The sequence below is a fragment of the Phacochoerus africanus genome, chromosome 4, assembly GCF_016906955.1.
Source record: "Phacochoerus africanus isolate WHEZ1 chromosome 4, ROS_Pafr_v1, whole genome shotgun sequence".
Taxonomy (NCBI): Eukaryota; Metazoa; Chordata; class Mammalia; order Artiodactyla; family Suidae; genus Phacochoerus; species Phacochoerus africanus.
In genome coordinates this window covers 4214645-4240235 of record NC_062547.1, presented here as the reverse complement: position 1 = coordinate 4240235, position 25591 = coordinate 4214645, and the positions used below count along the sequence as shown (strand labels likewise).

The following is a 25591-nucleotide window of genomic DNA, read 5'->3' as shown; positions in this document are numbered from 1 at the left end:
TTAACAAATCCGACTAGGAACCATGAGGTTGCGGGTTCGATCCCTGGCCTTGCTCAGTAAGTCAAGGATCCGGCGTTGCTGTGAGCTGTGGTGTAGGTCGAAGATGTGGCTCAGATCCCAACTTGCGTGGCTCTGGTGTATGGCGACGGCTACAGCTCTGATTAGACCCCTAGCCTGGGAACCTCTATATGCTGCAGGTGCGGCCCTAAAAAGACAAAAAGACAAAAAAAAAGAAAGAAAAACTACAAAGAAGTGACTTCTTGGGCACATGTGTTGGATGGGTGACCTGGACGACAAATCCAGCATGCATTTGTATGACACATTCAGAACACATTGCCACCGTGAAAGAAAAGTCGTCCCTGGCACAAACTCACTTACAGGTGTCACACCTGCCTGGCAATTAGATAAGGTCGACATCCGGGTCACCAACTCAGTGTCAGGGGGAGAAAAAAGTCCCGGAAGGGCCCTCCTTTCAGAAGTAAAAGCCACCCACACCGGATGCCGTGCTGAGGGACATGGGCCAGGTGCAGAAGGATGCGTCTCGAGAGATCTGTGGAGTCACAGACACGGCAAAGAGAATGGGGTCACCGGGGGCCAGGGTACATGGAGGGAGTGAGGGTGGTTACAAGATAGAAGGTTTCGGAGTTCCCTGGTGGCTCAGTGAGTGAAGGACCCAGCACTGTCACTGCAGTGGCTCAGGTTCAATCCCTGGCCCCGGGGAACTTCCGCATGGCATGGGTGCGGCAAAAAGAAGGTACACGGTTTCCCTTAGGAGAGCTGAGTATGTTCTGGAATCTCCCAGAGGACATTGGGACTGTGACCAACGCTGTGCTGTGCGAAGAGGGTAGGTCTTCCCTTACATGCTCTCACGGCCAAAGGAAAAAGGTCTGGGTGGGGCCCCGAGGACATTTGGGGGTGTGGGGGAGCCGGTGGCTCTGGCAGCAACAAAGCTTGCCCAGGTGTGTGTCTCCAAAGGCAGCGAGTGGCGGACCGGCCACGGCCGCCCGTGTCAGGCAACCCCAGGGCTGTCACCACCCGCCCACCCGGTCCTGCGCTGACAGCGAGGTGCCTCACCATCCAGATCTTGGTGGCGCGGCTCATCTTGCTGTGCTCGGCGAACATCCAGCCGTGGTAGGAGAGCAGCACCTTCAGGGAGTACCGCATGGTGACGATGAGGGCCACCCACAGGCCGGTGCCGAACAGGACGCCACTGACCACATTCTGCGTCCGGCTGGACAGGTAGCCGCTGCCGAGACAAGACCAGATGCACATCCGTCAGCGTGGAAAAGAGGCGGCGGGGAGCTCCCGTCGTGGCGCAGTGGTTAACAAATCCGACTAGGAACCATGAGGTTGCGGGTTCGGTCCCTGCCCTTGCTCAGTGGGTGAACGATCCGGCGTTGCCGTGAGCTGTGGTGTAGGTTGCAGACGCGGCTCGGATCCCGCGTTGCTGTGGCTCTGGCGTAGGCTGGTGGCTACAGCTCCGATTCAACCCCTAGCCTGGGAACCTCCATATGCCGAGGGAGCGGCCCAAGAAATGGCAAAAAGACAAAAAAAAAAAAAGAAAAAAGAAAAGAAAAGAGGTGGCGGGCGGCGCCGCCATGTGCTTCGGGCGAGGCGGCCTTGCGTGGATCCAGGTGAGGCCAGACACCCAGATCTCTGAGTCCGGCCTGATCAGACACAGGACGACCCACATGCATCCCATTCTCTGAAGACTCAGCCATCTTTCTTTGTTTTTTTCTTTTTTTGGTCTTTTTAGGACGACGCCCGTGGCATATGGAAGTTCCCAGGCTAGGGGTCGAATCGGAGCGGCAGCTGCCAGCCTACACCACAGCCACACCCACAGCCACGCAGGATCCAAGCTGTGTCTGCGACCTACACCCCAGCTCACGGCACCACCAGATCCTTAACCCATGGAGCGAGGCTGGGGATCGAACCTGCATCCTCACAGATGCTAACCAGGTTCGTTTCCTCTGAGCCGCCAGGGGGACACCTTTCTTTTTTTGCTGTCTGTACAGCCAAAAACGTTCCCAGGCCAGGGATAGAACCCACGCCACAGCAGTGACCTGAGCCACAGCAATGACCATGCTGATCCCTGACCCACTGAGGCACTAGGAAACTCCTCCCTTCTTGATTCGGAATGAACCAACCCTGTCTGCTCCTCTAATCCTCAAGACACACCCAGGGTGACCTGCGTCACAGGGGAAAAGGCACAACCTGCCCTGGATCTAAGGATGACGAAGGCAGGTGATGGGAGAGGTGGCGACCTGCCAGAAACGAGACCCACGCTCCTGGCGGACTGCATCCTCCTGGGCTGGGACCCAGTAGCGATTCTGGGCCTTCCTTTCCTGCTACTGAGGATTTCTTTCCTTAAACATACCTTTGGATTTCACCATGACTCATGAGAAACACAGATCATTTGGCAAAACTAGTACGTCGACTCTTTATTCCAAAAGAGCTTGTTTTTTTATCAAGGCAGGTCTATCATGAATAAATATAGAAAATGATGTACAATGATTGTTCAAATCCAAACCTTAGAGAAAATGTTTTCATTTGCTAAGGAAAGTGATATATTTTCTGGTAAAGATGGGACTTAACAAATGAGAAGGAGCTCCCGTCCTGGCACAGTGGTTAACGAATTGACTAGGAACCATGAGATTGCAGGTTCGATCCCTGGCGTCGCTCAGCGGGTTAAGGATCCCGCGTTGCCGTAGGCTGGGGTGTAGGTCGCAGATGCAGCTCAGATCCCACGTGGCTGTGGCTGTGGCGTAGGCTGGCAGCTGCAGTTCTGATTTGACTCCTAGCCTGGGAACCTCCATAGGCCACAGGTGCAGCCCTAGGGAAAAGACAAAAAAGTCAAAACAAAAAAAAAAAAAATAAGAGGGAGTTCCCATTGTGGCTCAGCGGCAATGAACCCGACTAGTATGAGTATCCATAAGGACACAGGATCGACCCTTGGCCTGGCTCAGTGGGTTAAGGATCCGGTGTTGCTGTGAGCTGTGGTGTAGGTTGCAGATGTGGCTCGGATCTGGCGTTGCTGTGGCTGTGGTGGAGGCCCGAGGCTGCAGCTCTGATTGGACCCCTAGTCTGGGAACTTCCGTATGCCATGGGTATGACCCTAAAAGGACAAAAAAAAAAAAAAAGATTAGAGGAGTTCCCTCATGATTCAGCAGGTTAAGGATCCAGGCATTGTCCTCGCTATGGCTCTGGTTACGGCTGTGGCTGGAGTTTGATCCCTGGCCTGGGAACTTCCACAAGCTATGGGTGTGGCCAAAAAAACAAAACAAAGAAGAAACGCAGCTACTTATACATCTTTATGGGTTGCAGTCTTAGTTGTTTTGGAAACTACAAGACATTTATAAAATGAAAATAATTTAACAACTGTCAGCAAGGATGTAGAGAAACGGGAATCTTTAGGCCCTGTGGGTAGGAATGGAAATTGATGCGGCCGCTGTGGAAAACAGTATGGACATTCCTTTAAAAAAAAAAATCGAACTACCATATGAGCCAACAATTGCACTTTTGGGTATTTATCTGAAGGAAATGAAATAACCTTTTTTTTTTTTTGGCTTTTTTTTAGGGCTGCACCCTTGGCATGTGGAGGTTCCCAGGCTAGGGGTCTAATTGGAGCTGCAGCCGCCGGCCTCCGCCACAGCCACAGCCACGTGGGATCGGAGCCGCATCGGCGACCTATGCCACAGCTCACGGCAATGCCGGATCCTTAACCCACTGAGCAAGGCCAGGGACCGAACCCAAAACCTCACGGTTCCTAGTTGGATTCATTTCTGCTGCACCACGACGGGACCTCCTTGAAATCACTACCTTGGAAAGATATTTGCCTCCTCATGTTCACCCAGCACTATCTCCAATCGCCAAGATATGGACGTGTCTGTGGACAGATAGGTGGACAAAGAGGTGGTAGATACACAACGGAGTACTACTCAACCATAAAAAAGAGAAGGAAATCCCGCCATCTGTGACAACCTGGGCAGACCTTGAGGGCATTGTGCCAAGTAAAACAAGTCAGAGAAAGACAAATACGGTATGATCTCAGCTATTTGTGAAATCTTTAAAAAATGAGAGATTTGTAACTATATTGGTGATGGACGTTAACTAAAATTACAATCATTTGTAATATCTACGTCAAATCATTATGTGGTACACCTAAAAACGAATACATTGTTCCATGTTAACTATATCTTTTTAATTTTTTGGTCAATTTTTGGGGGGCCCACACTCAGGGCACATGGAAGTTCCCGGGCCAGGGGCTGAACCCATGTCGCAGCAGGTCACTTTGCTGTAGAGCAGAAATTGACAGAACATTGCAAATCAACTATAACAAAAAATTTAAAAAAAAAACCCTGTATTTTTTGGAGTTCCCGTCATGGCTCAAGCAGTTAACAAACCTGACTAGTATCCATGAGGACATGGGTTCAATCCCTGGCCTTGCCCAGTGGGTTAAGGATCTGGCCTTGCCATGAGCTTTGGTGCAGGTGGCAGACGCAGCTCAGATCCCACGTTGCTGTGGCTGTGGCGTAGGCTGGCAGCTGTAGTTCCGATTTGACCCCTAGTCGGGGAACCTCCATATGCCTTGGATGCAGCCCCAAAAGGACAAAAACCAAACAAACAAACCCCGGACTTGTACCTTTCTATAATCTGTCAATTCTTGCGGTCAAGTTTAACTGCAGTCTCCACTTTAAACCTTCTTTTCTGGGAGTTCCCACCGCGGCTCATCAGAAATGAATCCTACTAGCATCCATGAGGACACAGGTTCAACCCCTGGCCTCACTCAGTGGGTTAAGGATCCAGCATTGCCGTGAGCTATGGTGTAGGTCGCAGACGCGGCTCGGATCCTGAGTTGCTGTGGCTGTGGTGTAGGCCGGTGGCTACAGTTCCGATTGGACCCCTAGCCTGGGGACCTCCATATACCACAGATGTGGCCCCAAGGGGAAAAAAAAAAATAAAAAAAATAATAAGCTAAACCTTCTTTTCTGATAGTGTACTCTATAAGCAACCTTGGATTTAGGGATTTAAGAGCCAATCTTCCAGATAATCTCTGTTTCAGGTTCCTAAATACAGTATCACTGAATTTGGGAAAGACACACCTACTTACCTGATTCACAAAAATCAAATGGTATTTCACCACTAACAAACAAATGACAGGCTCCGCCTTTTTTTACATATATTTCTCTCTAGACATTTCGACAGCAAGCATTAGCAAAGAAGCTCTCTGTTGAAGAGCCTGCGCCCTCAGAGGCTGCAGGGGATGAGCTAACAGTACGAGTCACCCCCCACTAGGGAAGCTGAAACCTCAGGACCTCAGGGCTCCGCTCCAGGGAGAATTTCCAGACTGGCCCTTGAACCTGGTAGATGCTGGCCTTTAACCTGCTCTTTCTGAATTTGAGCCAGGGATGGCCCAGTTTACATCCATCGGTTTAGAGGGCTCAAGACACAGATCTTATAAAGACCAGATTATAAAGAGCTTTAAATAGCCAATGTTTCTAAATATAATCCAGCGTTAGGAAGACAGCCCACACTTGAGAGTAAGGTGAAAGTCTGAAAGCAGGAATGCAGCGGTGACCTGCCTGTTGAGGGGCAGACCTGCAGCTCCTGGAAACAAAGGGAGAAGAGCAACAGGGTCCCTGCCCGGCTCCCCCAGCCCCAGGCAGGCTTGGAGCCTGGCAGGCATCCAATCCATGCATGCGTCCAGTACAGGCACTTGTATCCTGGGCCTTGCAGACGCCTATAAAGGCATGAGCCAGCGTCCCCAGGCAGCTTGAGGCTGCAAGCGACTCAGCTGGACTCAGTGACTCTGGGCATCACAGGGCTTTGTGAATAAGGAGCAGCCTTCAGGACTAAGGGGCCCCCACTCAAAACAACGGAAGAAAGAGTACCCGCCAAGGTGCAGTGGGTTGAGAATCTGACTGCAGTGGCTCAGGGTCCCTGCAGAGGTACGGTTCAATCCCCAGCCCAGCACAGTGGGTTAAAATATCCAGTGTTACAGCTGCAGCACAGTTGCAACTGTGGCTCAGGTCTGATGCCTGGCCCGCTAACCCCATACGCCGTGGGGCGGCCAAAAGAAGAAAACAAAAACAGGAGCTCCTGTTGTGGCACAGCGGAGACGAATCTGACTAGTATCCGTGAGGATGCAGGTTCGATCCCTGGCCTCACTCAGTGGGTCAGGGATCACGTGTTGTCGTGAGCTGTGGCATAGGTCACAGACATGCTCAGATCTGGCGTTGCTGCGGCTGTGGCGGAGGCCAGTGGCTGCAGCTCCAATTCGACCCCTAGCCTTGTAACTTCCATATGCTGTGGGTGCGACCCTAAAGAGCAAAACAAAAACAAAAACAAAATAAAAACGGAGAAGAAGATTCAGACCTTTCAGTTAAAACCACTTAATCGTTTCTTTGGCATGATCAGAAATTCAGCCCTGAGCTGTGAGGTTTTGGCTCTTTTAGGTTTTTGGTTTTGGGGGCTGCTCCCGTGGCACGTACAGGTTCCCAGGCCAGGGATCAAACCTGAGCCATAACACTGACCCAAGCCACAGGAGCAACAATGCCGAGTCCTTCACCGCTAGGCCACCAGGGAACTCCGGAAATTCCCGTTTTGAAGGTCCAGCAGACAGGCTCTGTGGACTGTCACTACGGGCCTCCACCTCGGGGCCAGACATGTCATGGTGGGTACCCCCAAACCACAGCTGCTCTTCTTACCCCTAGTCATCAGAGAGCGGGCCGCCAGGGACCACAAACTCCCCAGGACACGGGGAGAAAATGGACAAGAAAAACAGCAGGAAAAGCCTCACACTGAATGCAGAACAGCAACAGTTACGTTTGAAGAGACCCCAAAAAACATCAGTACCTCGGCAGCCCCCCGGAGATCTGAAAGGATTCCTTACGTGGCGTCGAGGGTCCGGTTGATCTTGGCGATTATCCCCAGCGAGGGGTCGATCTTGGCATACATTGTCGACATGACGCCCACGACCACGATGAGCCAACTGGAGGGACTGGCCGGGAACACGCCCGTGATGATGCCATTCTACCGACAGACACGGGGCACGTGAGCGACAGCCCTCCCGGGGGTAGGGGCCGGGAGCTGTCGGGGCGGGTGGGGGGGGGGGGGGCTGGTTCACGCAGGCGGGTGATGACCACGCGGTCGCTGCTGGAAACCCTCCCCAGAGCCTCCAGCCCCCAGGCCTTCCACCTTCAGCTCCTTTCCTTCCTCTGCTTCGTGTGCATCTAAACCCTCCTTAGAGCCGCCTCCCCGGAGAGCTACCGCCCCAGGTTGGTTTAACACACAATGTAACACACAAATCCTGGGGCTCCATCCAGGCTGACTCAGGACACTGGCCACCCAGACAACCCTCAGGTCCCTTCCGCAACCTGCTATGCCCAGGATGCCCCAAGACCTCCCCCTGCCCAGAGCCAAGCCCCCTTAGACTCCTGAACCAGACACCACCTAACCCCGAGGCATTTAAGGGAGATCTCCCCTCACGTGGGGAATTCACCCGAAGAAGCTTCAGCCAAAGCCCCGCCTGGAGTCGGGGGTGGGGGGAGTGGGGTATGACACAAAATGGGCAAAATGCTGATAGCTGCTGCTTCCAAAACAAATTTAAAAAATAAAGTTCTTGGCGTTCCTTCTGTGGCACAGCAAGTTAAGGATCCGGTGTTGCCACAGGTGTGGCATAGGTCACAGCTCTGGCTCGAATTCAGTCCCTGGCCCAGGAACTTCCTTATGCCAAGGGTGCAGCTGAAAAAGGAAAAAAAAAGCAAAAACCCTTACTGAAGCCATCTTAGTAAGAGATTGATTTGACTGAAACAATGGATTAAAAACCTCTCAAAGCGTTATCGAATTCTCTCTGGAGAGACTTGTGACCCTACGTCAGATGCTTAACCAACTTAGGCCACCAAAGAACGCCTTAAACAATTCTTTTTCTTCTTTTTCTTCTTCTTGCCTTTTTAGGGCTGCACCCATGCCACATGGAGGTTCCCAGGCTAGGGTTGAATCGGAGCTACAGCTGCCGTCCTGCACCACAGCTCACGGCAACGCCAGATCCTTAACCCACTGAGCAAAGCCAGGGATCGAACCCGCAACCTCACCTTGAATCTGATGAACTTCTTCTTCCAGGAATGAAGTCCAGACAGATAGATCTGCTTGAGGGCCTCATGGCTCATTTGAAGGTCGATCCCATCTGGAGTGACCGTGAACTGAAAGGCCACGGCTTGGTGAGCCTCTGCCATGGTGAGCAGTAGCCTGGAGAGACGAGGGGAGAAATGACTATTTACTGGGGCTTAGAAAAGCCCTTACTTGTATAGACACGAAAGCCGTTCTGAATTTAAGCGCTTCCTCCCATTTGATAGATTGATTTTTCATGATCCATCCAATTCTGTGACGGCCCCTCCTCCGCCTGTCCAGAGGGACACAGACAATTGCTGCCTCTGCTTGGAGGCCCTGGGGGACAGCGGGGTCCGGAAGTGGAACACCCCCCGCCCCCCCGCCTCACTCCCCACCCCCACCCCAGCCCTAGCCTTCCCACTGATCCCTGCCCCCCTGCCTCCCGGTGGCAGCTGCCCGGGCCACACCCAGCTGCCACACAAAGCTGGTGGCTGTTTAGCAACTTGTACTGCAAATAATCCCATTTCTGCTGGCCAGCCAGCCCGGAGGCTGGCACAGAAAGTCCACAAACAGTCCCCAGGGGACCTGATCCCTTATCTCCAGGTGCAGACACAGACGGACACAGAATGCCTTGGCCTCACGCGCGTGGCTGCTGCTCAGAGAAACTGCTTTAGGCTGCACAGGAAAACTCCAGGAAAACCAGATGCCCAGAACCCTTGGGGGGAGGGAGGGGACTGGACAGGCCCCGCCTTCCTCCCCTGAGGCTGCTGGAATCAAACTGACATCAACAGCCCGAGGGGCCGAGGACCACCTCCCCAGGGGCAAGCCTGGCCCCTCCGTTAAAGCTCCTGTCATTTCCCCGTTGGGCATCTTCTGAGTCCATCTTCCCACCTGGCGGGATCCTGACGCACCTGCTCCCTCGGTCCTTCCCCAACCGGCCCCTCGCCACCACCAGCTCCTGAACCCTGTGCCGAGCACGTGTGGATAAAAAAGGAGCTAAAAAAGCCATAAGGGGGAACCACAAAAAAACATCCAAAATTGTGAGTGTGCATCTGCCTCACCCTCTAGTTCTCCTTTTCTCCCGACTTAAGAAGCCCCCCGTGCGCAGGTGCCGGACCATCCAAATCAAGGGGAAGGGGTTTCAGAGCCACCCGGGCACAAACGTCAAACTTAGTTTGCACCACTACTCAGGACAGACAATTCCAACTTTCAATCATTCGCCTGTTCGACAAGAATGTGTCGACCGCCCTGGAGGTACAGGACAGGGGCACGGACAGGGGACACTGGCACTGCCCTCCCACAGCTGGGGGGCGGGGCAGGGCAAAAGAAGAGGGGGTGACAGAGGGGACCTCCCAGGTGACAGGATCAACCAGGAGATGCCCAGAAGGAGAAGCCAGAGGGAACAACGTTCAGGCCCGGAGGCAGAGCTGTGAAAGGACTGGAGTGCGGTCAGGGTGGCAGCTAAGGTGGAAGGCAGGGCGGCTGGGCTCAGGGTCAGGGAGGGAGGGTGCCTGGGCTCAGGGTCAGGGAGGGAGGGAGGGTGCCTGGGCTCAGGGTCAGGGAGGGAGGGAGGGTGCCTGGGCTCAGGGTCAGGGAGGGAGGGAGGGTGCCTGGGCTCAGGGTCAGGGAGGGAGGGAGGGTGCCTGGGCTCAGGGTCGGGGAGGGAGGGAGGGTGCCTGGGCTCAGGGTCGGGGAGGGAGGGAGGGAGGGTGCCTGGGCTCAGGGTCGGGGAGGGAGGGAGGGTGCCTGGGCTCAGGGTTGGGGAGGGAGGGAGGGTGCCTGGGCTCAGGGTCGGGGAGGGAGGGTGCCTGGGCTCAGGGTGGGAGAGGGAGGGTGCCTGGGCTTAGGGTGGGGAAGGCAGGGTGCCTGGGCTTAGGGTGGGGGAGGCGGGGCAGCTGCACTCAGGATGGGGGCTAACTTCCCAGAAGGGGGCCCCAAGGCAGCCAAGTTCCTTGCCAAGGACAGTGGACAGCATCCAAAGGCCCTAAGTCAGGATATCAGTTCCTGTGTCTATTCTGAAGTCCACTCAGGGAATTCCCTCTGTGGTGCAGCAGACGAATCCAACTAGGATCCATGAGGATGCGGGTTTGATCCCTGGCCTCACTCAGTGGGTTAAGGATCCAGTGTTGCTGTGGCTGTGGCGCAGGCCAGCAGCTGCAGCTCTGATTGGACCCCTAGCTGGGAATTTCCATATGACCTGCATGCAGCCCTAAAAAGACAAAAAATAAAATAAAATAAATAAAGACCACTCAGGCTGCCATATGGAGCATGCGGGGAGGAGCGGGAGAAGCAGGACCAGTCAGAAGCTGGGGCAGTCTCCAGGAGGCAGTGGCCAGAGTGGTCACAGTGGGGACGTGGCGGGTCACCCCCTGGGGCAGGTCTCAGAGGCGGGGCCAGAGTGTGCGGAGGGCGGGGCTGGAGGGGAGAATTCACCCCGTGTGTGGACAGGGCATCCAGGCGGGGATGCTGGGCACAGGGCGCGGCGGGAGGGGCACACCTGGGACCTGCCAGCCCTCAGCGTCTGAGAGCTCTGCTTGGATGATCTTGAAAGAGCAAGTGGGCAAAGCTGCATCCCAGCTCATAACCCCAGCCCAGCGCCCTCTGCACTGCACTCAAGGATGCATGCGTAGCAGAAACAGACCCCACTAGGAACCATGAGGTTGCGGGTTTGATCCCTGGCTTTACTCAGTGGATTAAGGATCCGGCGTTGCCGTGAGCTGTGGTGGAGGTCCAAGACGAGGCTCAGATCTGGTGTTGCTGTGGCTGTGGTGTAGGCCGGCAGCTACAGCTCCGATTAGACCCCTAGCCGGGGAACCTCCATATGCCTCAGGAGCAGTCCTAAAAAAGACAAAATAAATAAATAGACAGATAGATAGTAAGGTTCCTCGAGGAACAGCCAGGTCGAGAATCTGTGTCGCTGCAGCTGTGGCATAAATTCGATCCCTGGCCGGGAACTTCCACATGGCACTGGCGCAGCCAAAAAAAAAAAAACAGTGTTCAATGCTTTTAGCTGTCATATAATATTGTAGATATTTCTAAAAGAGCTCCTGTCTTTGAATTCCCCTCATGGCACAGTGGTTAATGGATCCAACTAGGAACCACGAGGTTTCGGGTTCAGTCCCTGCCCTTGCTCAGTGGGTTAAGGATCCGGCGTTGCCGTGAGCTGGGGTGTAGGTTGCAGATGCAGCTCGGATCCCTTGTTGCTGTGGCTGTGGCGTAGGCCGGTGGCTACAGCTCCGATTGGACCCCTAGCCTGGGAACCTCCATATGCCGCGGGAGCGGCCCTTGAAAAAGCAAAAAGACAAAATAAATAAATAAAATAAAAATAAAAGAGCTCCTGTCTTTTGGTGATACATACTGAAATATCCACCAATACACTTTCATCTTTTAGCCTGTCTCCTATTTGCTTCAAAATCCTTGGGGGTGGGGGGAGGATAGACAGAGAAAGTTGCAGTGGCCAAATGGAAGGTCTGTATTATTTTGGCTTTTTAAGGCCGCACCTGCAGCATATAGAGGATTCAGAGGTTCCCAGGGTAGGGGTCCCACTGGAGCTTCAGCTGCGGCCTACGCCACAGCCATAGCAACACAGGATCCAAGCTGAGTCTGCGACCTACCGCACAGCTCAGGGCAACACCAGATCCTTAACCCATTGAGCGAGGGCAGGGATCGAACCTGCATCCTCATGGTTCCTAGTTGGATTCGTTTCTGCTGCGCCACAACAGGAACTCCCTCCCAAATGAAGATCTTTACGCCTGCTTCTCTCTGCATATGTCTGTGATATTCTTTAATATCTTCTCTTCAGCCCCATCCACAGCACACGGAAGTTCCCAGGTCAGGGATCAAACCCTTGCCTCCGCAGCGACCTGAGCCACAGGAGTCAGATTCTTAACCCACTGTTAAAATATGTTTAAAGAAACAAAACACCTATTCACCGTAGTTGGTGCCAAATCCCCCACTTTACAGACCAACTTTTTTTTTTTTTTTTTCCTTTTTAGGGCCACACCTGCAGCATAGGGAAGCTCCCAGGCTCGGGGTCCAATCAGAGCTGTAGCTGCTGACCTACACCACAGCTTGTGGCAACACCAGATCCTTAACCCACTGGGAAAGGCTGGGGATCGAACCTGTATCCTCAAGGATACTAGTCAGGTTCTTAACATACCAAGCCACAACGGGAGCCCTGAGGGTAACTTTCAAAGCATCCCCAGACCTTTCATGTGCTCCCTCAGTGGTCAGCCAGTCCATTCCCTGACCTGGTACCCTTACAGGATGCACCCCCAGCTCCTAACCTCCCACCCAGGTGGGTTGGGTGCAGCCCAAACGCACCACCCTACTCTCCCCTCTGAGTCACCCCCTTGCAGCAACCAGACCAACTGATGAGGATGCAGCCACCACCGCCTCCCACAGGCTGGCCGTGGCCGCGGGCTCCTCGAAGCATCTCCTCGGGGTCACCATGCCAGAGGGTCCCTAACATCTCTAAGATGGGGGACCTTTCTCTCAAAGGTCAACACCCGGGCAAGTTCAGAGGAGAAAAGCCTTTCAACTGCCCGCCTCCTGCCGTCGGCCCTGGGGTCTGGGGGCTCTTCGCCACTTTGATGGAGGCGTCCTGGCCACCAGTCGGCCAACCTGTCCGTCAGGGTATCTACCTCAAGGGCCTCAGATGGGCAGTGCTGGCAGAGGTGCCTGGAGCTGAATCAGGACCCTCCTGGCTAGGAGTGCCCTCCCCACCGCTGGGAAGCCACCTGCCTCCTGAGCGCCCTGCCTGCAGGTGGAGCACCTGAGGCTGGGGGAGGGGGGAGGGGGCGGGCCGTTAATAAACTCACGGACTCGAGGGATTATGAGGACTTTCACATACAGAAAAAGCAAGGTGTTTTCTGTCTGAAATCGTGAGAAACTGCAAACACGTCAGACACCTACACACTCCTCCCTGAAGACACAGATCCTAACGCTTTGCCACACTGACCGGAAACCGCCCTGTCCCCACCTCTCCCTTCTTGGCCCGCCTCCCTAGGGCCCCCGAGGCACAGCACCCAGGCAGGCATGGCTGTCCTCTTCCTCTGTCAGCACAGCCGGGACCCCAAAACACCGTGAGAGGGAGGGCCCTGGGGCCAGCTGGCAGGCCAGGCCTGTGTCTGGATCCGGGCCACTCACCCCGGGCAGCCTTGTCTCAAACCCTCCAACCTTCCAGGGTGAAGGCCAAGAGCACGGCGGGGGCCCAAGGGTCAGGTGAGTGGGCGGCACCCCCTCCCTGGGCTTCCTGGGCTGGCGGGGGCTCTGCCATGTACCACACTCAATGTGCTTCTCAACCATGCGTCTCTCCTCTCCCTCCTGGGTAAGGTTACCAGGCACACAGACGGTCCCACCAGTTCATCTGCTGCTGCCGCTTGTCTCTCTCTGGGCTCCGAGCTGGGGGTCACCATTCCTCCGGCAGCCCCTCTGCGCCCCGGGCATCAGCCACCCACAGGGCCCTGACGGAGGCTTGCACACCAAGTTTCAAGCTCATCTCCACCGATGCCAAAGAAAGTCAGCCGAAAATTCATCTTAACTCACCCTGCGTCTTTCGCACACCCTCCTCGCCATCTCTGTCCTTGAAACACCTCCTGCACCTGCCTTGTGCGGATGGGCTACAGCGGTCCTTCCTCCATCCCTCAGCCCGTGCTGCACGCGGGCACCAGAACCTGCCGGTGGGGGAAGGTATGCTGCCCCTCCCCCCACTGCCGCCCCCCCACTCAGGTGGAGGGAGGTGGCTTCCCCCGGGACCAGGTTTACGCGCAGGACCGCTGGGACCCACCTGCAGAGCACGCACCTGTGCCCCCGCTTCTCCGGAGGTTGGAGGAGGAAACGTAGGAACTGTCTCCCCTCCAGTCATTCACTTGTTGCTGGAACTCATCCCTGAGCAACCCCTGGAGACAAGAATTCTGAACTGGAGGGAACAGAGGGACGGGGGGAGCAACTCACTGGCTGCTTGACCCCAAGAAGGTCTGGCTGGGTATGGGAGCCGGGCCCCCTGGGGGCTGTTCTCGACGCAAGGCCACCTGTGTGCACCCCAGACCAGCTCAGCACACGGGAGGCGGCTGCTCCTAGCAGCAACCCCCACCCCCAGCGGCAGGGAGACATCCAGAAATTGGCCCAACACGCTGAAGAAAGCTGTTTCTGTCGGTGTGCCCACTGGGAGGGTACAGACACCTCTACTTTCTCTGGCAGGACAGAAATGGCTCCTGGCCCCATCAGGTGGCGTGTGCCCACCTGGAGCCCCGCCTGACGGCGAGTTTGCACAAACCTCCCCACCTGGGAAGCACCTGGACACTGCCCCTCCCCGCCGTGGGAACCACGCAATGGCGCTGCTGTAGAAACCAGAAGAGAGCTGGCACCAAGACCTGTGCCACGGCCCTTAAGCACCTTACGTTAATCTGCTCCAGGAAAAAACACCAAGATCCAGAATAAGACGCTCAGGTTGAGAACGATGACCTATTTATCGCAGTTTTTAAAATTCACACCATGGGTCTATCACGTGACCATCCCCAAGGCCCTCCCAAGCTGGGTCTCCTGGCACCTCTGCTTCCACCAGGCCCCTCAGTCATGCCCGAGGCCTTCGAGCTCTAACTCACAGTCCAGACACCTTCTGCCTTTTTGCAGTGTCCCTTTTCCAGCTTCACACCTGGGTGCGGGCCCAGAAATCCTATCAGGGGCATTTAGCAGTTTCGCCTGCACTGGCTGGCGAATGACTGTCCCTTGTCAATTACTCGTTTAATCTCCCAACAGAAGCTATAAAGCTCCCAGGACACAAGTCCTTGTCAAATTCTCTGAAGAACCATGAGCCCAGAGACAGTTCAACACCAAACATGTCAAGGGAACCCCCTGGAGGAGAAACGTTGCAACATCTCATCAATTCTGATAAGAGGACCTTAATTTTTTTTTTTTTTTTTGTATTTTTAGGGCCGCACCTGCAGCATAAGGAGGTTCCCAGGCTAGGGGTCCAATCAGAGCTGTAGTCACCGGCCTACACCACAGCCAGAGCAATGCAGGATCCAAGCCATGTCTGCGAGCTACACCCCAGCTCAGCAATGCCAGATCCTCAACCCACTGAGCAAGGACAGGGATTGAACCTGCAACCTCATGGTTCCTAGTCGGATTCGTCTCCACTGCGCCACTATGGGAAATCCACAGTCAATTCCTTATAACAAAAACTTTTCACTCCAGAGGTCAGCAGCCTACACATCACAACACACGTGACCAAGTCACCCACCGACGTCCTGTTTCCCTCCAGGGCACCTGATCTCCTTCAGTGCCATCCTCCCCCCTGCCTCCCCACTCTAGGTTCTGTGACAGGGAGCAGGGAAGGAGGTGAAGGGTTATCCAATGCAAAGGGCAGGAGGCGGGACTTTGGCCCCAGGCAAAACTGAGATGTGGACATCACCAATGACACCTGCCATACGAGGAAGTTCCCTTCATGGCTCAGCGGGTAACGGACCTGACTAGGATCCAAGAGGATGCGGGTTCGATCCCTGGCCTCGCGCAGTGGCTTAAGGATCCCGCATTACCATGAGCTGTGGTGTAGGTCGCAGACGAGGCTCGGATCCCGCGTTGCTGTGGCTGTGATGCAGGCCGGCGGCTGTAGCTCCGATGGACCTCTAGCCTGGGAACTTGCATGTGCTGTGGGTGCAGCTCTAAAAAGCAAAAAAAAAAAAAACAAACTTGCCATGTCACCAGACTTCCAAGAAAACAATCTTTATAGGATTGGAAATATATAACAAGTTAGGTGTTGTTAGAAGTCTTTCTTTCTTTCTTTTTTTTTGGGGGGGGGGGTCTTTTTGCCTTTTCCAGGGCTGCTCCCGTGGCATATGGAGATTCCCAGGCTAGGGGTCCAATCGGAGCCACAGCCACCAGCCTACGCCAGAGCCACAGCAGGACGGGATCTGAGCTGCGTCTGCAACCCACACCACAGCTCACAGCAACGCCAGATCCTTAACCCACTGAGCAAGGCCAGGGATTGAACCTGCAACCTCACGGTTCCTAGCTGGATTGGTTAACCACTGCACCATGATGGTAACTCCTAGAAGTCTTTATTGAAATGAACAGATAAACAGATAAGTCTTGAAATTAACACATAAGGAAAAGAGGCAGTTAGTAGGTTGGTAGGTAGGCATGCAGATTAATTTTTCCATTATTAACAATGAATATACAAAATATTCTTTCTACCAAAGCCTCTGGCGTGTGCCAGACGACGCGATCTGTATTTTATCTGCATGAACCCATTTAATCCCCACTAGACGCCGAGGAAATGAGGACTAGGGCTGCTCCGCTTACTGATGAGAAGACCAAGGCTTGGATGTTAACAAACCTGCCCAGGTGTTCCCACTGTGGCTCAGCAGGTTGAGACCCCGACGACTCTCCATGAGGATGCGGGTTTGATCCCTGGCCTCACTCAGTGGGTTAAGGATCCAGCATTGCCACAAGCTGCGGTGTAGGTCACAGGTGTGGCTCTGGTCCGGCACTGCCATGGCTATGGACGTAGGCTGGCAGCTGCAGCTCCCATTTGACTCCTAGCCTGGGAACTTTCATATGCCACAGGGGTGGCCAAAAAAGACCAAAAAACAAAAACGAAGAAGAATGAAACTTGCCCAAGGTTACAGCTAGCGAGCCACAGAGCTGGGCATCAGACCCAGGACCAACTCCAAAACTCATGGTCTTACCTACCAACCGAAGCAGTGAGCGCTCCACACAAAGTTCAAGGTAAGGTTCCTGAAATTACAACACGGGTACAAACTTAGGTCATTCTGTCGCAACCTAAATGATGCAATCACAACCAGCAATATAACTACAGTAACTCCGAACACAGCGGGTGCCAACCCCAAAATTATTCACATGCTTCAGTCTTCCCGCCAGAATTGCACAATTCACGGGCCCACGTAAGCAGGCCTGGCCTTCTATTAAAATCCAGCTGACAGCAGCCCATCCCATTTAGCAGTAAACAACTGAGCTGCAAGTCCAGGTTGCCACAGGAAGTGACAGCTTAGAGCAGCAAGGGGACCAGGCGGGGTCTCCAGGAGCACAGCCTGTAACCCTCATCAGGAAGAGACAGTGAGGCCAGAGGACCCCTGGGCCACCACGCCTGGAAAACCTCTTTCTTGAAAGAAAGCACCGCAAGCGCAAAGCTGCAGCATCACCTTTAGCAGAGAGCAGAGTCATGACCTCATGGCCTACATCATATTCCCTGGTGACCAATGCCTGGGAGGGTTCCGCTTGGCTAAACGAAGCTGGTTCTGCCCTCCAGGACTGGCTCCAACTTGGGGAAACCCGTCATGCTTGATGACCAAGGGGGCATCCCGGCTGGCCTTGGCACGGCTGCCCACAGCACTTCAAGGAAGAAGTACCATGAGGGTTCTGGAGAGCCGTCACCAGCTCAGGGGGTCGTGTCTTTTCTCGGGCTCCTTTTCGCTCTTTCGTATTGCCGTATTTCTGTTACTCTACTGACGAGGAGGGGGAGAGGTTAGGTGTGGGCAAAAAGCAGCAGTAAAGGAAAAATGAAAGTGGGGGTTCCCGCTGCGGCACAGCGGAAGTGAATCCGACTAGTATCTATGAGGATGCGGGTTTGACCAGTGGGTTGGGGATCTGTGGTGTAGGTCAAAGACGCTCAGGGCCTGAGTTGCTGTGGCTGTGGTGTAGGTCGAAGACGCAGCTCGGATCCCGTGTTGCTGCGGCTGTGGTGTAGGCCGGCAGCTGCAGCTCCGATGAGACCCCTAGCCTGGGAACCTCCATGTGCTGCGGGTGCAGCTCTAAAAAGACAAAGGACGAAAACGGAAAAAAAAACAAAACAAAACAATGCAAATTATTCTTTCCCTGATCTGACGGAGGCAGCTTAGACGCAAGACTGTGAGACTCAAAACTCACTTTTATTTGGGGGAGGGCTTCGTGTACAGGAAAAGTGCAGAGACTTTCATTTATGAAGGGCTATATCTTGAATCCATGACTGAGCATTTAATATTCACCTTATTTAATCTGGCCTCACAATTCATTTCTCGCAGGGAAGTGTATCATAACAAACCATTCACGTTTTATTCTGTAAGGAGGCTGAGTCAAAGACAGGTGACAGATTTCTGAGTCATCCTCCTGGTTTTCTACAGCTTTGGAAAAACAATACGGCTTCTGCCTACAGAGGTACTGCAGAAATAAAGCAAATTCAAGCTGAAGCCTTATCTTGTGCCAGAGCAACAAGTGATACTGCACCAGGGACCTGCAAAGAAATGTGATCCTAGCAAGAAAAACGACTGAAGGAGTTCCCTGGTGGCCTAGCAGTTCAGGATCCAGGTTGTTGCTGCCGGGGCTCGGGTCACTGCTGTGGTGTGGATTCGATCCCTGGCCTGCATGCAGTGGGCACAGCCCCAAGGGGGCAAAAAAAAAAAGAAAAGAAAGAAAAAGAGAAGAAGACCAAGAATTGAGGAACGGCCATTGAAGTCACCTTTTGTTTTTCTGGCTGAGCCCGAAACATGTAGAAATTTCCAGACCAGGGATCAAACCTGTGCCACAGCATGACCTAAATCACTGCCTGATCCTTAACGCGCCACACCACAAAGGAACTGTGAGGGCCACATTTTTACAAAGAAAACACAAAGGGTCCTATCGGGCCCCCATTATCTGCACTAACTATGTGGGTACTTTCCACCCAGAAGGATCCCCTGCAGCCAGAATGATGTCAGCACTTCGGCCTGGGCACCGGAGGCCGGGAGAGTCATGGATCTGCCCAAGAAAGGTCCCCGAACCTCCCTTCCCCACCACGGCGTGGGTCACATCCAATGTCCCTAAAACCTCAGCGGGGTGCCCCAGGTACATGGTTCACCTTTGCACCCGCAGGGCAACTGAATTTGACCAACCACGTGTTCCAGTGTGGGGTCTGCAGAACAGAATGCAGCCGCCTCCGTAAAAGCTGCCTGCTGCCGTGGTCTGGTCTGCTGGACGCCGTCTCCGCATGGCACCCTCCAAACTCTCGCATCTGGCCTCTTACTGGGTCCTCATGAAAACCCCAGTGAGACAGAGAGACAGGTGTCAGAAGCACCCTCCACAGAGGAGGAAATGGAAACCCAGAAACACCCACGGCTGATTCCGTGTCACATCCAGCGGGGGTGGGGGTGGGGGAGGTGCCAACCGCCAGGCCCTCTGCCTGCACAGTGGCCTGGGAAGCGGCCAGTTAAAGGGAGGGGGCATAAGCTTGGGAGAACCCAGATACTGGTTCAAATTCCAGCTCGGCCTCTTAGATGTGATACACACACGTGTGTGCTGTCATCACCATCTGTGCGATGTTTCCTGGCACATACAGTATGCACGTTAGGGAATTCCCATTGTGGCACAGCGGAAACAAATCCGACCAGTATCCATGAGGATGCGGGTTCCATCCCTGGCCTCGCTCCGTGGATCGGGGATCTGGCCTTGCTGTGGCTGTGGTGTAGGCCCGCAGCTGCAGCTCCGATTGGACCCCTCGCCCAGGAACTTCCATGTGCCTCGGGTGTGGCCCTCGAGAGACAAGGAAAAAAAAAAGAAGCAGCACGTTACCCATACGTCACATCAACTGAAGGAGAGCAAGCGTCAGGCTTGATCCCACATCAGATCTCCGAAGCAGGAACAGGCTTTTTGCACCTTCCTAACTGCAGCCACAAGCTGCCAGCCCTCCTCCAGGAACGTGGATTTCCTTATGATGTCCTCGTGTCACTCCCTCTTCCCCGAAGTGTTCGAAGTCCTTGACATTTAACTGTCCGCATCATCACTGTACCGCCCTCTGCACAACAGCGTGTGCTCGCGAAAACAGCAAGAAACCAAGACTTCCTGAATTAACCTGACACTTGGGAAAATCGGTGACACATGTACAATTTTATAAATGAAGAATTATTTCACAAAACGCAAAGTCTGAGGCACAGTATGTGGCAACTTCTTGGTTATTTTGATGTAAGGATCTTTTTTTTTTTTGACCACACCTTCAGCATGCCAAAGTTCCTGGGCCAATGATCAAACCCACGCCACAGCATTAACCAGACCCACAGCAGTGACAATGCCAGATCCTTAACCAACTGAGCCACCAGGGAACTCCAAGGCAAGCTTTATTTTCTGCCTGCCCTTTTTTTTTTTTTTTTGGCTTTTTAGGGCCACACCTGCAGCATACAGAAGTACCCAGGCTACGGGTTAAATCATCAGCGCTGTAGCCATCAGCCTACACCACAGCTCATGGTAACACCGGATCCTAGACACACTGAGCAGGGCCAGGGATGGAGCCCGTGTCCTCATGGTTGGTTACTAGTCAGGTTTGTTACGGCTGAGCCACAATGAGAACTCATGTTTGCTTTTAATACAAACGTGTATTGCTTTTTAAATGGGGGTTAGTTCTAAAGAAAGGCAATTAACCCCTTACAAACTCAACATCCCATCCTCAAGGAACTCATTCCCCATTAGGGTATCACGACACAACATGCGGAATTCTGTGTGTGTGCTGGCGGTCAAGAGACGTGAGACCCAGAGGCAGCCAGTCTAACGGGTGGGAGGAGGGGGTCCCTGACCCCTCAGCGGGCTTGTGGGTCTCAAGTCCAGGAGGCCCTGAGCACAGTAACAAGGTGGCAGACAATTGGAGTTCCCGTCGTGGCGCAGTGGTTAACGAATCCAACTAGGAACCATGAGGTTGTGGGTTCGATCCCTGACCTTGCTCAGTGGGTTAAGGATCTGGCGTTGCCATGAGCTGTGGTGTAGGTCGCAGACGTGGCTCGGATCCCACATTGCTGTGGCTCTGGCTTAGGCTGGTGGCTACAGCTCTGATTCGACCCCTAGCCTGGGAACCTCCATATGCCGCGGGAGTGGCCCTAGAAAAGGCAAAAAGACAAAAAAAAAACAAAAACAAGGTGGCAGACAATGGCTTCACCTGCCCGTCGCTTTCTTCCCATGACAACTTCCCCTCCCCGGAAGGACCCTCACCACACGGGGAGGCTGCAGCCATTCAGGGCAGAAAGGGGCTCAAGCATTCAACAAGTGTCTGAAGGCCTGCTCCAGCTCACAACACCCAGGAGAAAAGCAAGTTCAAGAGCCATTTAGGGGAGTTCCTGTCACGGCTCAGTGGTTAAGAAATCCGACGAGGAACCACGAGGTTTCGGGTTGGATCCCTGCCCTTGCTCAGTGGGTTAAGGATCCGGGTTGCCGTGAGCTGTGGTGAAGGTTGCAGACGCGGCTGGGATCTGGCATTGCTGTGGCTGTGGTGCAGGCTGGCAGCTGTAGCTCCGATTGGACCCCTAGCCTGGGAACCTCCATATGCCGAGGGAGCGGCCCTAGAAAAGGCAAAAAGACCAAAAAAAAAAAAAAAAAGCCATTTAGGAAACAGAAGTCATAGGGGGGTAGTAGCAGCTTGGAGAGAATCCAGGAAGACCCTCAGGTTCCTGGGATGGGGGGGCAAGGCATGGAAGATTTCTTTCCTTTCTATCTAGAGAACTCGGTGTCCCACAATCAGCGACAACCCTTTGCAAGCTGAGCAGCGACGGCTCTATTCTCCAACCCTCGGGGTGGCCATTACCCTACTGTACCCCCAGAGAGGCACGGCTCACTCAGCAGCACAACTGCTTTCAATTATTAACTTCCCCAAGCATTCCTGGACATGAGACCAGCCCACACATAACAAAAAGGAAAGGTCATTCTCAGAACTGAGGTTCCCAGCCACCTCACCCCAAAAGGTCAGTCTGGCCTTGGCCCAGGGCCTGCTGGGAATGCAGCGTGAACAAGATGTCAACCTCCTAATATTTGCTTGGGGTAAGAGGTAAAGGCCACAAAAGGTAACAGAACATCAGGAATCAAGCAGAAAATATTCCTGACTTGGGTCAAGTAGCAGGTTTCTAGAAAAAAAAAAAAAAATTCCCTGTACAACCCAGACTATTCTGCCTCCTCAAAGAAACTTAATAGCGGGGACTTCTGGAAAGGGCTTGGAGGGAGGTGGCCAGCTCTGCCCTGGTGTCCTGTTTCCCCGTGTGCTGGTAGTAGTACTTGTTTTCAAAACAGAAGAGTCCTTGCAGGAAAAGCTTCAGACCGGCTCAAGCCATTCAAAGAAAGTAGAAGCTTCGAGAAAGGCTCTCTGAGACGCACTTTGAAATATCCCCAGCTTGAACAATTTTATTCTTAAAAGCAGCAGTCTTTCTGAGTTCCCGTCGTGCCTCATCGGAAACGAATCTGACTAGCAGCTATGAGGACACAGGTTGGATCCCCGGCCTCGATCAGCGGGTTAAGGATCCGGCATTGCCATGAGCTGTGGTGTAGGTCAGACACACACAGCTCGGATCTGGCCTTGCTGTGGATGTGGTGTAGGCCGGCGGCCACAGCTCCGATTGCACACCCTAGCCTGGGAACCTCCATGTACTTCGGGTGCGGCCCTAAAAAGACAAAAAAAAAAAAAAAGCAGCAATCTTTCCGGAATTCAAAGTGCAGGCTCCACCAGCAAGAGAACTGTCTGGTCTGCCAATAATAACCATGCACAATGACTAAACATTTTTTCCAACAAAGGGAAAAATGCACCGGATCAAAGTGCAGAACCAGCCCGGGGCCGAGCGGGCGCGCGTTTCCGCCTCCCACCTTCCCACCGCCTTTAGACCTCAGGCTGTGCCTTTAATAGCTCGCCTGGAACGCGTCCGCACCAGCAGCGCCAGCAACTGCGGTCGGCGCGCCCCTCCCCTCCCCCGCGGGCGTCACGTGACGGCTGAGAAAAGTAGGGGAAAGGTTACCGAGAGCCCCGCCCCCGGCTTGGCGCGTCCCGGGCGCTCAGATCCTGTTCCCCCGGCCAAGCCCAGAGAGACCTTCCGGAGCGAGCTGGCGCGCCTCGCCAGCGCTGCCACCCCGGCGACAGCGGGCGAAATGCAGCGCCTCTCGGTGGGAAGGCCGGGCCCTGCGTGGTCAACCTTGGAGACAGTTGAGCTTAGTGTACCCGACGCCGACCCCCACCCACAACGGCGCATTGCGCCCCGCGAGCCCAGAGCGCCTCCGGAAGGGGCTCGCTACGAAACCCAAGGGAAAATTAACGGTGTTTCCATGAATGGGCGCGCGCAGCCAGGTTTGCGTAAGCCCGGGCCTTGTCCCAGGACTCCCCGGAGACCCAGGCATGACCGCTCGGTGACCACTGGGCTGGGGCCGGGGCCAAGGGCGGCAGCGACACCAGGTTTATTCCCTTAATTTCTGGGTTTGGCCGCTTGTTTTCAGTATAAACTTGAAAGGTTATGTTGGCCCGTGCATGACGCCAGTTTCTGCCACTCTGATACCAGGTATGTGCACGCCTTCAGATGGCCCTTTTTCTGATGCCAGAAACTGTTCAGTTGGCGTTCAATGTGCAAGATCAGGTCTAGCAACACATCTCTGGAATGGGAACCGGTCGTTGACATGTGAAAAGGAGCCCCTGGGCACGGAGAGGCCGAACCACCCCAAACTCTATCCATGAATGCTGCATTCAGCTACTGTCTGAACCGCCCGTCCCAGATGACTTAGAGCTAAACACTCCCTCCCTGCCACAAGAGGCATTATCCTCAGCATCAATGTCCTCATACTAAGCCACACTCACTACGAGTCACCTTAAATAATTTGGAAAGGAGGGTGATGCTTGCTGGCGTAAAAGAAAAAAAAGAGACCTAGTTCGGCCATCTTTTATTCATTTGGTTTGTGGTTTAGAAGGACATAAGCATGCTTGAATATGTGGGATGACCAGAAACCGGACGCTTGTGTAAGAAAGTGGTGTCACAAAATAGACACGTTTCAAAAGGTTAAGCTGATTTTCATTTTATTCGGTAACTTACAAAGTTACCAGTTTCCTACCCAAATCTGCCCTTCAATTATTTTGATATCACATGGAGTATAGAGGAACCGAAAGCAGTTGCGAGCTGGGAATATTAAGTTCGTTCTGTACTCAACCTGATTACTCGCGATTTTTAACCCTCGGGAGTTCAAAAAGTAAGGTCATCTTTGTTCCCTTCGTTTTACTGAAGGCCAGGCACCGATTTACATTAGAAAGACGCTGACCCACGGTCTCTCCAAACAAAACGAAAGGAACCGACCGTCGGCTCACACAGGGCGTTAGGATTAGGGGCAGCTCGAGAAGAGGTCTGGTGCCCGGGGTGCACAGCCTCCCTTGACCGCGCCGTCCGGGCTCTCTGGCCAAGTCACGTGACGCCCCCCCCCCCACCCTCCCACCTCGCGCGAGGCAGCTCCCCCGCTCCGCTCGACCTTGGGTAGACTGCGCGCGCCCACCTGCCCTAGACTCCGCGCCGCACGCAGGGGTGGAGGGCATTCGCAAGTGGGGACTCAGGTCCGGCGCCCCCCCTTAGCATCCAGGGAGGACGGTCGCAGGGCGCGGGGAGTCCCAGGGCCAAGGGCGTGTCCCGACGGCAGCACTGCAGGGGCGGGCGCAGAGAGGGGGTCGGCGACGCTCGGCTGAGTCCTGAGCGTCCCTGCGGCTCCCGCTTGGGACCCGCCTGAGACCCCAGGGCGGCCCTCCCAGACCCAATCCACCCCCGGGATGGGGTGAATGGAGCAGGAACAAGAGAGGATTGGCGGCGCCCAACCAGGTCCAGAGGGCTGAGCATCCCTCCCGTTTGCCGCATCCCTCCGGCTCCCGCACGGTCCCGCACGGACCCCCAGACCCAATCAACCCATTCCTGGGAAGTGCGGGTGAGATGCGAAGGGAAAGGGAGCCGGTGGCCCTAATGTCCCAGGCCGGAGGCGTCCTGCTAAGTCCGAAGGTTTGAGCATCCCTTCCGCAGCGGTGCAGGACATGCCCTCATGCAGACCGACCCCGGAGCGGACCCCCCAGATCCAGTCCACTGCAGGGGATGGGGAATCTCGCCCCGCTCCGGTTTCGGGCTCTCTACGAAACCCCTGTCCCTTGGCTGCGTCGCGGCACAGGCGGCGGTCCCTACCCACTCCCTCCTCAGTCCGGGTCCCAGTAGTCCCCATCCGCCCCCCATCCTTGCGCCCCGCCGCAGCCCAAGCGGGGCGCCCGCCCTCCCTCGGCCCGGCCCTACCGAGTCGACGGACGGAGGTGCGGCGGCGGCGGCGGCGGCGGCGGCGGCGGCGGCAGCAGAAGCGGCAGCGGCGGCGACGGCAGCTGCGGACTGAGCGAGCAGCGAGCGGGCGCCTGGGGCGGGAGGGCTGCGGGCGAGGCCGAGTGCACCCGACGCCGGCAGCGACCGATTGGCTGATGCGCGCAGCTGCGGAGCCGGCGGGCGGTGACTCCCCGCGCGAGGAGGGCCAGGGGCGGGACCTGGACCGCGCGGGGCGGGGCGTCAGGGGGCGGGGCGTCAGGGGACCTGGCGCGCCCGGGAGCGGGTCTGGTGAGGAAACTGAGGCTTGCCCGGGTGCCCGCCACCTCCGCCTCTGCCAGCGTGGGGCCTAGGGGGAGATTTCTCACCCTGAGAGCCTCAGTTTCCTCATCTGAAAAATGGGCCAACTCATTAGGGCCATGCCCATAAAAGCGCTTAGCCCAGTGCAG

The 25591-nt window shown here is 54.8% G+C and overlaps 1 protein-coding gene across 1 annotated transcript in view; it reads right to left on the bottom strand.

Annotated features, from left to right (window-relative positions):
• CPT1A (carnitine palmitoyltransferase 1A) overlaps positions 1-25288 on the bottom strand; it is a 59940-nt gene extending 34652 nt beyond the window's left edge. Inside the window, exons 1-4 of the mRNA XM_047775056.1 lie at positions 25125-25288; positions 8094-8247; positions 6893-7032; positions 1075-1246 (exon numbers count right to left, since the gene is read on the bottom strand). Of these exons, the coding sequence (XP_047631012.1) occupies positions 1075-1246; positions 6893-7032; positions 8094-8234 (453 nt within the window). The 5' untranslated portion in view covers positions 8235-8247; positions 25125-25288. The remainder of the gene's footprint in view (positions 1-1074; positions 1247-6892; positions 7033-8093; positions 8248-25124) is intronic.
• Between the last annotated feature and the right edge of the window lie 303 nt (positions 25289-25591).